Here is a 12,939-nt window from a genome sequence, read left to right as displayed (position 1 = left end):
CCGGGTCCCGTTGGGGCGGGGCCAGCCGGGAGGGTCGGTGCCGGCCAGCCCGGGGGTCGAGTGGGGCAGGTGCTCCCCCACCGAGTGTCTGGCAGGGGACCGGATGGAGGGGCGCTTTGGGATGCTTGAGGGGGGGCATAGGGAGCTTCCGAGTTTGGCGCTGTGTTTCGGTGTGTGCAGGTCTCCATCCGGTATTCTCCGGTTCCATCTGTTCTTTTGGGGCTGTGCACAAGTTTCTCGGTCTCCAAGTCCGGAGTTTTGCTCCTGGCTCAGGGTCTGTGTGGCTCAGCAAGTCCCGCGTTTCTGGAAATCTCCGCCCGTGTGTGTCTGCCCGGGTCTGAGTGTGTCCGGTGTTTCCCAGCTTCTCCCGGGAGCGAGAGGAGAGAAAGCCAGTATGTCAGGGCAGAGAGGCCCTGGAGAGCCCCGAGTCCGGCCTCCGAGCTGTAAACGGGGGCCGAGGGCCAGAGAGGGCCGGGGAATCTCCAAGGCGTTGACAGCGTGGATCTGGCGCCGAGGCTGGGATTCCCGGCTGGTGCAGACACTCGGGGAGAGGGTAGGAGAGCCGCTCACTGCGCGTGGGTGTGCATGGGACAGAGCCGGGGGGAGGGGGAGCACCTCCGGGGCCTGGCAGACCGAGGCTCCTGCAGGACGGCGCTGTCTTTGCCATCTTTCTAATCTGCGGGGACCCCAGGGCCCTCCTCAGAGGCTGGTCACAGCCGCCGCAGCTCCACCTCCACCGCCGCGCCCCACCCCCTCTGAGCTGGAATGGGGATGGTGCCCCCCTCTCCATGTCTTGGAAAAACCTCGCTGGTTGAGGTCCCCCCCACAACTCCCTTTGCTCACACAGGGACCAGCGAGCACAGTGCTGACTCACTTTCTCCAAAAGACCCTGTGCCAGGGCAGATGCCAGCGGCTGGGCTGAGGAATGGTGCCAAGCAAGCACCCCAGAGTGGGGCCCTAGCATTGGGCAAGTGGGCAGTCACACTGCCCGGAGGTGCAGCCTCTGCCTTCTCCCCCTCCTCGGCCGTGTATTGCCCGGACCCTGTGCCCCTGGCTCCCTCTTGCCTTGCAGCTTTGCTCCGAGACCTTCTCTCCAGACCCTCCGGCCCCTGCTGGCCTTCCTTGCGTGTCTTCCCTGTGTCCAGAAGGTTCTCCCTCTTTTGTGCTCCCTCACCCTGCTTGGCTAGACAGGAAGGGGCCTCTCTTGAAAATGTCCCTGTTTTCTCCACCGCTGCCTGAGCAAAGTCCCCCGTTATTTTGTTGGTGGATTTTCTCCTCTGATTCCTGTGTCCAGGGACCCTCTTGATACCCTCATGGCCTGCCCTGGCACACAGAAGTGCCCATGGGTTGGTAGTAGAGGATGGCAGGCTCCTGGGCTCACCTCATTGTTAGGTAGGCTTCCGGCAGAAAGAGCAAGCTCTTTGCAGCCAGGCCAACACAAGCGTGCCGTTAGGAGGACGTAGGGCAAGCCTCTCACCTCTCTGCTTCTTTTTGTCATCCACAAAATGAGCACGTTTGTTCCTGGCTAGCAGTGTTTCCTGAGGGCTTGCTCACAGGAGCATTCTTGCAAATGCCTTTGACCAATGCCTGGCGTGTAGTAAGTGCTCAATAAACAGCAGCTGTTATTTGTATTGCTTATGGGTGTGTGAGTCAATGGGCTGCGTCCTGTCCATACAGACGACCTGTCCCTGTCCCCGTGGAGGAGGTGTAAGGTGTGAAGAAAGGCCTGAGAGTGGCCTAAAGAAAGGCTTGGGGCACATGGGGTCTGGTCTGACCGCAGAGCTAGGTGGGACAGGCCCACCTCTTTGGCCCTCTGTGACTCCCAGCCAGCTCCATCCCAGCTCACCCAGCGGGAGAGCAGCCACGTGTGTGCCAGTACTGGCTTCCCTGTGGATTTGGACTCCGTGCTCTCTGTGACTGTTCAGACTGTTACAGGTCCTTGCCTTGTGTGTGTGTGCACGCGTGCGCACGTATGTTTCCAGGTGGTAAGGGTGGAAGAGAAACTGTCCTAACAGGCTCCTGGTCATGTTTGATGTGCTGACAAGGACCCTTTTGCAGGGGACAGGAACACCTGGCTTTCCATGTTGGAGGGCTGTGTCTCCAAGGCCCCTCGCTTGTAGCTTTCATTTCGGTCACCTCCTGCCCTCCTTGGGCCCCATGCACTGGTCTTCCCAAAGTTCTGGAGCCCTGGGTTCGTGGAGCCAAAGCTCACGAGGCAGTGGTGAAAATAGACGTCTCGCAGGACGAAGCCCAAGCCAGCGCAGGCACTAAACATTACTAGCAGTAGCCTAAACAGGATTGGAACGGGAGGAAAGCAGCGGCAGGGCTCCCTCCAGGAGCCAACTTTCCAGGCCTGGAGCTGACTTAGATGGTTCCTTGGCTCGCTGTGCCAACATCTCTGTTCCTGCTGGGGAAGGCTGGGACTTGTGCTGAGCAAGTTGGAAGTGCCCGCAAGTCTCCCATGTCTTCTCCACGGGAGATGAGTCAAAGCACCGCAGGCCACTGGGCAGGCCGCTTTTCCGCGTGGACCGCGGTTGTCCATCTCTCCAAAGAGGTGGTGGGATAAGAATCTGGTCCCTGGATGATTTGCAAGCACCTTCTCCGACTTAGATGTGCTCTGTGCTTGGGCAGTGTGAGGGTCAAGCGCGCCTAGAATCCTGCTCCAAGAAGGTCGGTTGTATTCGTGGAGGTGAATAAGCGGGTGACACATCTGTCGGTAACAGGGAGTCTGTCATTTCTGCGTCTTCTTCCCCCTACCTGACTTTGGGGATTTGAAATACTTTCCTCTGATTGCTGCTTTGACTAAGAAGGATATGTGTGGTTTGAGTGCTTTGTCTTCTCTGCCTAGGAAGTATCCTTAGAAGACGGGGCATGGACTCCAGGGCTGAGAGCTGTGCTGGGGACTGATGGGACCAGAGGAACTCGGGATGGTGTGGGTCAGTGTCTTCTGAGGAGGTGCTCTTAGGAAAAGTGAGTCCCTAGTCCTCGAGATTCCGGGACTGCTGAAGGACAGGAAGTACAGCTGATTTCTTCATCGCAGGACTTCTCAGAGCCTTTGAGAAGATTGGATGTATTATCAACTGATAAACAGCATGGTTTATTTACAAGAATGGAGAACCTTCCATATTAGAAAATAGTTACGTTCAATTTTTCTAAGAAAAGAGTAAAATAAAATTCCACTGTGATACATAAACCCCCAAACCGCAGGAATTAACATCTTGGTACTTAGTGACTTCGAGAAAGAGAGAGGATACTGTGCAGGCCGCATCGTAATGTTTCTGCTCAAATAAGATACCGGAGCAAGCTGGTGGGAATAAGCAAGGTGAAAACATGGATGCAGGGGTCAGCTATTCCCAGTCCGTCTGGCCGGTCTCCTGGGTGTCTCCATGTAGGAGATAGGACCGCAGAATGATGCACAGGGTCACCTTGAGGAAGCCCCTGCCCCCTGGGCCTCAGTTTTCTCTGTCAAGTTAAACAAAGCGGCCCATTATTCCTTCCCGGCCCACAGGGGCAGCCTCGGCTTCCCACAGGCAGGTCACGCAGAAGGGTCAGCCCCGCCTTCTCGCCCAGCAGCCCCAGGGCTGGTGGCGCTCTGACCTTTAGTGGTTTCCAGAGAGCTGGTGGCCCGGCTCAGGCTTGGAGAGATGACAAGGGGCTAAGAGTTATGTCGGGAAATGTCAGAGCTGGGGAGGGGGCTCTGGGGGGCACTTTTTAAAGCATCCTGTAGCATCAGATAATATTCACCTTGCAAAAATCTGTTGGGTGCTAGGTGTGGTAGCGCACACCTGTAATCCCAGCACTTGGGAGGCTGAAGCAGGAGGATCACTGTGAGTTTGAGGCCAGCCTGGGCTACAAAGTGAGTTCAAGGCCAGCCTGAACTGCATAGTGAGACCCTGTCTCAAAAAGACCAAAAAAAATCTGTTGGACATGTATTATGTGCCTTCCAGGTGCTGGGGTCACAGGGGTAAACAGGATAGATGTCTCTGTCTTTGGAGGGCTTTGTCTAGAGAGGAAAATAGTGACCACGCGGCTGACATCCAGCGAGGCAGGGCTAAGCAGGATGGCAGCACAGGAACTGACCAGGCAGAGTCGTGTCCAGATGATGTGGTAGCATGTGCAAAGGTCCAGGACCTAGAGAAGGCTTCCGAGGGGCTGTCATCAGCACCCAAGTGCCGTTTATTTCAGTGAGTGTGCCTTAGGCTCCTAGTAACAGAAGTTACAGGACTATGTGATTTAAGCAATGTAAGAGGGGGTATTACTTTCCATAACAAGAGGCCCTAAGAAAGAGCAGTGCTAGGGTTGGTAAATTCAGCATCTCAACGGTGTCATTAAACACCCACTCTTTTTCCATTCTGCCATCCTCATATATTCTTGACACTTTGTTACCTCATATGCACAAAACAGCTGCAGCAGCTCTAAGCAGTATGTTCACACTGAAGAATACAGAGGCAAAAAGAAAACCCCCTCACTCTCCCTTTGAAACACTCTGTCCCAGGGGCTGGGGGTTTAGCTCAGCGGCAAAAGCGCCTGCCTGGCAAGCGCAAGGTCGTGAGTTCGGTTCCCGGTACCGGAGAAAAACCGAAAAAAAGAAAAGAAAAAAAAAAAAAAGAAACACTCTGTCCCTTTCTCCTCCCTGATGGGCATCACTCACATCCTTCTGATCACATTTGGGTCAATGGTGCATGCTTAAATCAGTCACTGGCATGGCACATGTGATTCCTAGGATTGGCTTAGACTTCATCGGATGTCCTCTGATGTCCATGCCTGCAGAAGCACACAGGAGGGAGGGGGGGCTGTGGCAGGTGACAGCCAGGGTCTTCCCCAGCACCCAAGTCATCAAGCTGTTGATTCTAACTGCTATTACATTGGAAAGTAGGGGGAGCTCTCAGAGTGTGAGCTTATTTTTCAAGGCACTCAGGGAGCCTGGCAAGAACCCTGGCTCTCGACATCAAACCTGGGTTTCCTGGATTACATGAGTCCCCAGCAGTGAGCCAGCCCAGCTCTGGGGACAGCCTAGCTGTCTGCACCACCCAGCTGGCACGGTTCTCCCTGCCTGCGTCCCCGCCACCTCTGGCCACGTGCCGCCCTCCCCTCTGCCTGCTTGGGGATCAGATGCCCTGGGTGGCTTCGGGTGTCGCCAGTGGCTGCTCCCACAGGAAGGTGAAATCAGATCATTGCCTCTGCCCATCTTGGCAGGAGCCACCAGGCAGAGCTTTAACCCTTTCTGGCCCCAGACTGCAGCGCGGCAGTGACGGTCTGGGGGACACTTTGTGGGCGGCACCTGGCTGAGCCCTTAACTTGTGTGAGATGATTTCATCCTCCTGCCTGGCCTGCAAGGGCAGGAGCATCAGCCTGTGCTGCAGAGGATGGGACCGGCCGGGGGAGGTCACCCCCGTCACATAACTGGGAGGCTCAGGGCTGGGTTTGCCTCTGGGTGTTGCCCACCCCTTCCCTTTCCATCAGCATAAGGCCGGTGGGGAGCTCCTATGGAACAGCAGGGGCTTTGGGTAGAGGGTCTTCTCTGCCCCTGTCCCCAAGTACACCAGTCTGGTGTTCCCACTGACCGTTCAGCCCCTGCAACCCATTGGCTGGGACCTTGGGAAGGGACCCAGGACCACAAGGCCATACTGCAGGTGGGGAAGGCTGAGGTCCGGGGTAGGAAGCACCAGATTTTGAACTAAACGCTGGACCTGACACCAGTGCAGGACTTCCTGCCTGCAGCATCCTGTCCTGTGACTTTGGCTTAACCATCTGTGAAGTGCAGTGTCATGCTGGTACCATGCATGCAGGTCCCTGACCAGAGGCTGTGCCTGGAGGCCTGGGGGCGTCCTGAGAGTGGGGCGGCTCTGATGGGCTCCTGGATGCCGCACCTTGCCTCCACCTCCCGCTTCCTATGGGTGAGACTGGGCCGGGCCATCACCACATCTCCCACAGCCGGATCTGGGCTCAAGGGGTGGAAGCTGATGCCATGTGTGCTTGTGTCTGCCTGTCTCTAGGGGGTTTCTCTTCGCCTGGATCTTAGTCTCATTCGCCTGTCACCTGGCCTCCACCCAAGGAGCTCCTGAAGGTAACTCTGTCTTCTCTTTGTCCCCGGGGAACAAAGGAGGGCGGAAGGGGCCGAGAACCCCCTCGAGCAGCAGCCATCCGGGACCCCACTGAAACTGTCTGTTTGCCTTTCGGGGGAATGGAGCTGGTCACTGGCACATTCCCTTTGGGCATGAAGGGATCATGGAGATTTGCGATGGGTAGGAAGGGGTCAGGGCAGAAATGGACAAGGGCTGTCCTTGTGTTCCTATTGGGGCACGGCGCAGTAAGGTCACAGGCTCAGGCGTCCCTGTTTGCTCAAGGGGCACCCCCAATGGATACCCTAAGAACTGCACAGAGGAGACCCTGGCCCTGCCCAGGCCTGGGATCCCACCCTCTCCGTCCCATGAGATCCCACTTTTCCCGCCTGTCCCCAGGGAACCATCCTGGGGGCCAGGGTGGCTGTGGGCTGGCTATACAGCTGCCCGTGGAAACCGAAGCCTCTCCCACATCTGTTTGTCAAGCGGCCACAATGCCTCCTAAAATAGCCGCCTTTCCCCTCCCCTCCACGCCTACCGCGTTCTGGGGCAGGCAGCTAGCACTCCGGGAGTCCCCATCGCCTGACCTGGCCACTGGGCAGGGATTGGGCCCCTGGGAGGGGAGGGCCGTGCCCGGAAGAGACTTCTGCTGCCCAACAACATTTTGGGCAAATGTCATATTTTCCGAGTTTGCTGTTTCCCCCTAAAGTAGGTGAACAGCTGTCCAGAGTCCTGAGTCAGGCAGAGGGGGCTGGGGAGGGCCCATCTGTGCGGAGCCAGGTTTATGTAATAAAGGGATCTTGCTGGGGCCAGCTGGCTGGGCCCTTCCGTCTTGGCCCTGGGCTGAATTCGTTCCCTGTCCCCCATCTCTTCCCCCCTGGCGCGACTCTGGAAGTGTCTCCACTAGGCCTTCCAGTGAACCTGGGCGGCTCCAGAGCAGTATAGCATAGTGTCTAAAAACAGAGACCCAGGGGTCAGGGCCCCTGGGTTCCAGGCCCAGCTGCGCCTTTTATAAGCTGCATGGTCTTGGGCACATTATTCTATCTAACTCATCTGTGGGGTGGGGAAAATAGAGTTCCTCCTCCATAGATCGCTGAGAGAATCAAGGAGAAAAAGGCATGTAAAGCAGTATTTATTTTTATCCTTTTTACTAATCACTTTATTAACTTGAACAGTTTGGGCAAATACAGTCCGTCCCTATCCCTGCAGGCCCCCGGGGTCAGTGACTCGTGACAGCTCCGGGTGTCAGAATTTGGGGCTTGGCCTCCTTTGTTGCTGATGGTCTTTGGGGGTCCCTGGAAACAGGCTGGCCTCTAGCTGTGAGAGACACTAGAGAGGAGGATAGGGGACCCCATTCCTGCCACCTGCCTTGGCCAGCTGTGCCTTCCATGGGCCTGAGGGCTGTCCGGGCTGGCAAGGTAGGGTGAAGGGAGGTGGTGCAGCCTCCACCTCTTCGCCACCCAAGTAGCTTCTGCCATTTTTCCTTATTTACAGTGGCTAGCATTTCAGGGTAATAAGAGGGTTCCAGTGATTAAAATGTGTCAGATCTATTATTACTAGTGGAATCCACAAACAGTGGTTTATGTTAGTTTAGAACCTGGGAACAGACAGAGGTAGAAGAAAGGACAGGGAGGAGGAGCTAGAGATGGAATGAAAATCCCATGGGTCCTAGGGAAGAATGGGGTCTTGACGTCAAGCCAACCGGAAGTGATAGACACCAAACTTTGGAGTTACAGTGTCCTTACAACACTGTCAACGTCTTCTAGGGCTGGTCCAGCTCCCTTGTCTTAAAAATAGGGAAACTGAGGCCCAAGAGCAAAGAGGAGACTGGGGTAGACTTTTCTGAGGCAGGTCTGGTATGAGGATGATGTGGAGGATGACCATTTCACCCTCCCAACCCGAGACCGTAGGCCCTCTTCACTGCCCCACCTTACAGCGTGGGCGGAGGAGACTCAGGCTCAGGCCCAGCCACATAGGTCAGGCTCTCCATCATGCCTTCTACCTCCAGAGCCTGCGGTGGAATCATTCAGCTGTGTTGGCAGCATACAGGGCCTCAGTTTCCTACAGTGGCCTAGCCATCCATTCATCTGTCCACTTGTCTATCCATTTGTCCCTCCATCCACTTACCCACTTATCTGTCCATCCATCTGTCCATCCGTCCGTCCATCCATCCATCTGTCCATCCATCCGTCCGTCCGTCCGTCCGTCCATCCATCCATCCGTCTATCCATCCGTCCATCTCACAGTTGTCATCTGAGGGCAGCAAGTGTCGAGTACTATATTCAGACTTTGCCTAGCCCTTGCGCCCAGCGATTAAGGAGCAAGCACTGAGCTCAGGGTCGGGTCCAGAGGCCCTGACCTGCCCTGATGTTCTGGTAGCAGCCTCTGCCTCCCTGCAGAGCTTGAGTTTGGGAGCAAGATCAGCTTCTGCAGACACTGGCAGCTCCACCAGCTGAAGGAGATCAAGTGACCCGGGAGAGGCAAGGTCAGGAAGCCTTTCCATAAACACTCTGGAAACCCTCCTTTTGCTCTGGCAAGCCCCGCCAACCTAATTACTGGGCGGATGTGACCTGGCTAGACCATGGTCAGATGTCCACATGCTTTGCCAGAGAACAAGGATTGCTTCCCCTGCTCTCCCCAAAGCCACACAGCAGGGGAAGAGTCAGGAGAAATGTCACCTCCCTCCTGATAGCAGATTGCAGCTCCTTTAGCCTGCTCCAGCCTGAGACTTCAAGTGGGAAGGGGAGCGGGAGGGTTTCTGAGGCAGTGCTGAGACCAGTGAGCCCCCCTGGACAACGTTACCAAGCTCTGGTGACACCCATTCCGCTGGTCCCCTGCTTAGGTGACTACACCCTGGAAGAAGAGAAAAGAGGTAAGTCAGGTCACCATTGGGCAGCCTCTAATGCTCTGGCACTCGTATTTGGTGGTTGTCATTGTTTTAGGTGTCAGTAGTTATTACTTGAAAAGACACATGTTTGTGTCAGAAGCTTTTAGAGAGTATTCACCCATTTCCTCCTCACAGCATCCTTCTGAGGTTGGCCATGTTGTCATCCCATTTAATAGGTAGGAAACCAAACCACTAAGTCACAGGGTTAGGAAGTGGCAGAGCTGGGCTATGAACCCAGGAAGTCTGTGTTCTTAGCCATGATGTGCAAGACCCTGTAGCCAGACCAGAGACTGCAGTGTGTGGCTGATGGCACAATGTGACATTCTCAGCAGCCCTCCTAGGGCAGTGTTGGGATCAGACGAGACAGCAAATAACGAGGAACACTGATCTTGCACTTGGGGGTCCTGGCTGGTGCAGGCCCTGACTGTTCTCTTCCCTTCCCTCCCAGATGTGGACGTCCTCCAGCGGCTGGGCCTCAGCTGGACGAAGGCAGGGGGTGGCCAGAGCCCTGCACCCCCGGGAATCATTCCCTTCCCGTTGGGCTTCATTTTCACTCAGCGGGCCCGGCTGCAGGCCCCCACAGCCTCCGTCATTCCTGCTGCCCTCGGCACGGAGCTGGCACTGGTGCTGAGCCTCTGCTCCCACCGGGTCAACCATGCCTTCCTCTTTGCTGTCCGAAGCCGGAAGTACAGGCTGCAGCTGGGCCTGCAGTTTCTCCCCGGCAGGACAGTTGTCCACCTGGGGCCGCGGCGCTCCGTGGCCTTCGACCTTGACGTGCACGATGGGCGCTGGCACCACCTGGCACTGGAGCTCCGCAGCCGCACGGTTACTCTGGTGACGGCCTGTGGGCAGCGCCGGCTGCCTGTCCCGCTGCCTTTCCATAGGGACTCCATGCTTGACCCCCAGGGCTCCTTCCTCTTTGGGAAGATGAGCCCGCACGCTGTCCAGTTTGAAGGTGCCCTCTGCCAGTTCAGTGTCCTCCCTGTGACGCAGGTTGCCCGTAATTACTGTGCTCACCTGAGGAAGCAGTGTGGACAGGCTGACACGTATCGGCCCCAGCTGGGACCCCTCTTCCCCGTAGACGCTGGCAGACCCTTCGCCCTCCAGAGCGACCTGGCCCTGCTAGGCCTGGAGAACCTGACCACTGCCACACTGGCCCTGGGGGCACGGCCAGTAGGCAGGGGACCCACGGTGACCGTGCCCACCAAGCCCCTAAGGACAAACCCTCCAGACCTTCACCAGCACGTGGCAGGGGGAGGCCCAGCCCAGACCACGTCGCCACCTGCCAAGCTGCCAGCCAGTAAAGCACCTCCTTCCTCGTCCCCAGCCTTTCCTGCCAGCCCTACCAGGGCCCGCCCTGTAGCTGCCCAATCCTTGCAGAAGGTCACAGCCACCAAGATCCCCAAGAGTCTCCCCACCAAGCCTCTGGCCCCTTCTCCTTCAGTTGCCCCTACGAGAAGCCCTCAGCTGACCCAGAAAACTGCTCCCCGTCCATTCACAAGGTCAGCCCCACCCACCCGGAAGCCTGTGCCTCCCACCCCCCACCCAGCTCCTGCCAAGGCCTCCGGTCCTACAGCGAAGCCTGTCCAGCGGAACCCTGTTGTGCCCCGACTTGTGCCGCTCAGTGCCCGGCCTCCCGTGGCCAGCTCCTCTAAGTCCTTGCCCACAGTAACCCAGGATGAGTCCAGGCTAACCAGCCGTGCCAGCAAGCTGGCCTCAACCCGTGCCAGCACCCACAAACCTCCCCAGCCTGCAGTTTTGCCCTCGTCTTCTGCGTCTTCTGCTTCCAGTTCTGGCTCTACCAGAGCTGCTCGGCCGTCAGCCACAGTGGTGGCTCCAGCCTTGGGCACTGGGACTCCCAGAACAACACTTCCTACTCTCGCTCCTGGTTCTGTCCCTTCTGGAAACAAGAAACCCACTGGATCAGAAGCCTCAAAAAAGAGTGGACCCAAGAACAGCACCTGGAAGCCCACACCCGTCAAACCTGGGAAGGCCGCTGGGGATGCCCCCTTGAACGACCGGACAACCAGGCCCAGCCCCAGCCAGTCCCTGGCCAGTTGGCGGACCACCCCTGCTGTGGTGTTAGCCCCAGCGCGAGTCCTGTCCTCCAACCCCCGGCCCACGAGCGGCAGCTACTCCTTTTTCCACCTGGTGGAACCCACCCCTTTTCCACTGCTGATGGGGCCTCCAGGGCCCAAGGGAGACTGCGGCCTGCCGGTGAGTTTAGGGAGAGGCTACATACTGCTTGGGTAGTGGCGGGTGGCAGTGGGTGGCAGTGGGGTGGTTTTGCCCAGTGTTTGCTCCTGGTGAGGACAGGGAAAGGAACGGCCTGGAGCAGGGCGCTGGTCGTGGGACTCCTTTGCTCTGCCACCCCTTCATTGGACACTCTGCTGCACGTTCATGATCTGCGGGGACAGGCTTGGGTCTGGTATACTCCCTCCCAAGAAAGAGCACCTCTGGGCCTTGGTTGGCCCAGGCCCAAGGTCATGCTCTGTAACCCACCTGCAAAGGTTGAGTGGCTTTAGGAAAGCCCTTAGCTGACTTGGCCCAGGTCATGTCCAGGGAGCGGTCAAGCAGCCTCCAAAGCCCCGCTCCCTGCTCCCTACGCCTGAGCAGGGCTCTGCCCGCCCAGCACTCATCTGGGAGCTGGGGACAAAGATCGCATACGAGTAGCCCTCCATGTGTTTTGCTTGGCACGCGCAGCATTCTTCTTTTGAAAATCTCCTAAGTTACTAACAGTCAAAAAATGTGAGAGTTCTTAGAAAAGTCTCAGCAACCGGCTTCTCTGGGAAAGTGGGAGAAGTGGTGGCCCTTGGGTGGCCCTTTTAGGCAGGACGAGTACTCCTGTCACCACAGGTCTTCACTTCGGCCACTTGAATTTTAGCAGCCTGGCCTGTCATCCGTTTGTTACCTGCCTGGCTGGTACCCACGGGCATTTGATTTGTGGCCCCTGACAGAGGAGTTTGGGATGAGGAGGGTCCGCGTGGGCTGGTGCAAACAGGGAAGGGAAAGAGGAAGAACATTCCATGTGCAGGAGATGGTCTCAGGGTCTCCCGGGCAACGACCTTCCCACAGCTGGAGGTCAGTTCCTCTGGGCGGGGAAGCCTGGGATGGAGTTTGTTCAGGGCCTCTGCTGTTCTCCTTCCTTGGAGATGACCACAGTGTGGGGGCCGCCCCCTCCTTCCTAGACCCGGGTGTCCTACTGGGCTCTGGGTTTGAGGTTAGGGCTCCCTGTAATGTGAACACAGTGGCAGATGCTGGGAATTCCTGGGCCTTCCAAACACACTTAATGAGTTTTAATAATCATTAGGAATAATATTTATTCAGCCTGTCTCCAAGGGGACCAAGGGGCCGCGTTTATTATAACCATATTGTAGATCTTATGGAAATGGTATGCATCGCTCTGCAGTTATGTCAGTGTTCTGTGTGGGTCCTGCATTCTAGAATTGGCAGTGTGGAGAGCTCTGGGGGGGCTCTCGCTTTGCCAGGAACCTTTCCCCCTTGCTCAACTCTGGCCCCAGTTACCTTGGACCCCAGCAGCTCCACTTCCTTAGCTACATGTGCGCTGGGTTGCTGGCCGTGAGGTCAGGAGGGGGTCGCAGCGGAGCGGAGTGGCCAGCTTTCTTTGCCAACCCGTTTGAGGTGTGGGGAGCAGGGAAAACACATCCAGGTGACCAGAATGGAGCAGGGGCAGGTTTTAGGGTGCAGAATCTGCCTTTGGACCTGTTGTCTGCCTGAACCATGTCCTCTTCCCTGGGGTGGGAGGGCCGTGTGTCACTTCCTGCTAACTACCGTCCTTCAGATTCCCCGTAGTCAAAGAAGGTGCTGGAATCCACCTGGTCCGCTGGTAGGTGTTTAGGGAGCATTTGGTTCAGCTCTCCTCCTTGGGCAGGGAAAGAGATAGGAGACTGTGCCCCCAGAGGGCCAGGACTTGCCAAGATCACAGCACACAGGAGGCAGAGGTGAAGTTCATACTCCAGTGGGCTTTTT

At 56.9% G+C, this 12,939-nt stretch overlaps 1 protein-coding gene across 2 annotated transcripts in view; it reads left to right on the top strand.

Annotated features, from left to right (window-relative positions):
- Positions 1–12,939, top strand: part of Col27a1 (collagen, type XXVII, alpha 1) — a 122,113-nt gene that overhangs the window by 2,094 nt on the left and 107,080 nt on the right. For both annotated transcript variants that reach the window (XM_013513271.1, XM_005382644.2), the window contains exons 2-3: positions 5,997–6,067; positions 9,398–11,166. In XM_013513271.1, the coding sequence (XP_013368725.1) occupies positions 5,997–6,067; positions 9,398–11,166 (1,840 nt within the window). The remainder of the gene's footprint in view (positions 1–5,996; positions 6,068–9,397; positions 11,167–12,939) is intronic.

The sequence above is a fragment of the Chinchilla lanigera genome, unplaced genomic scaffold (assembly GCF_000276665.1).
Source record: "Chinchilla lanigera isolate Chin_1 unplaced genomic scaffold, ChiLan1.0 scaffold00018, whole genome shotgun sequence".
Taxonomy (NCBI): Eukaryota; Metazoa; Chordata; class Mammalia; order Rodentia; family Chinchillidae; genus Chinchilla; species Chinchilla lanigera.
Note: the sequence above shows the minus strand (reverse complement) of the source record. Positions and strands in the feature narration are given on the sequence as shown.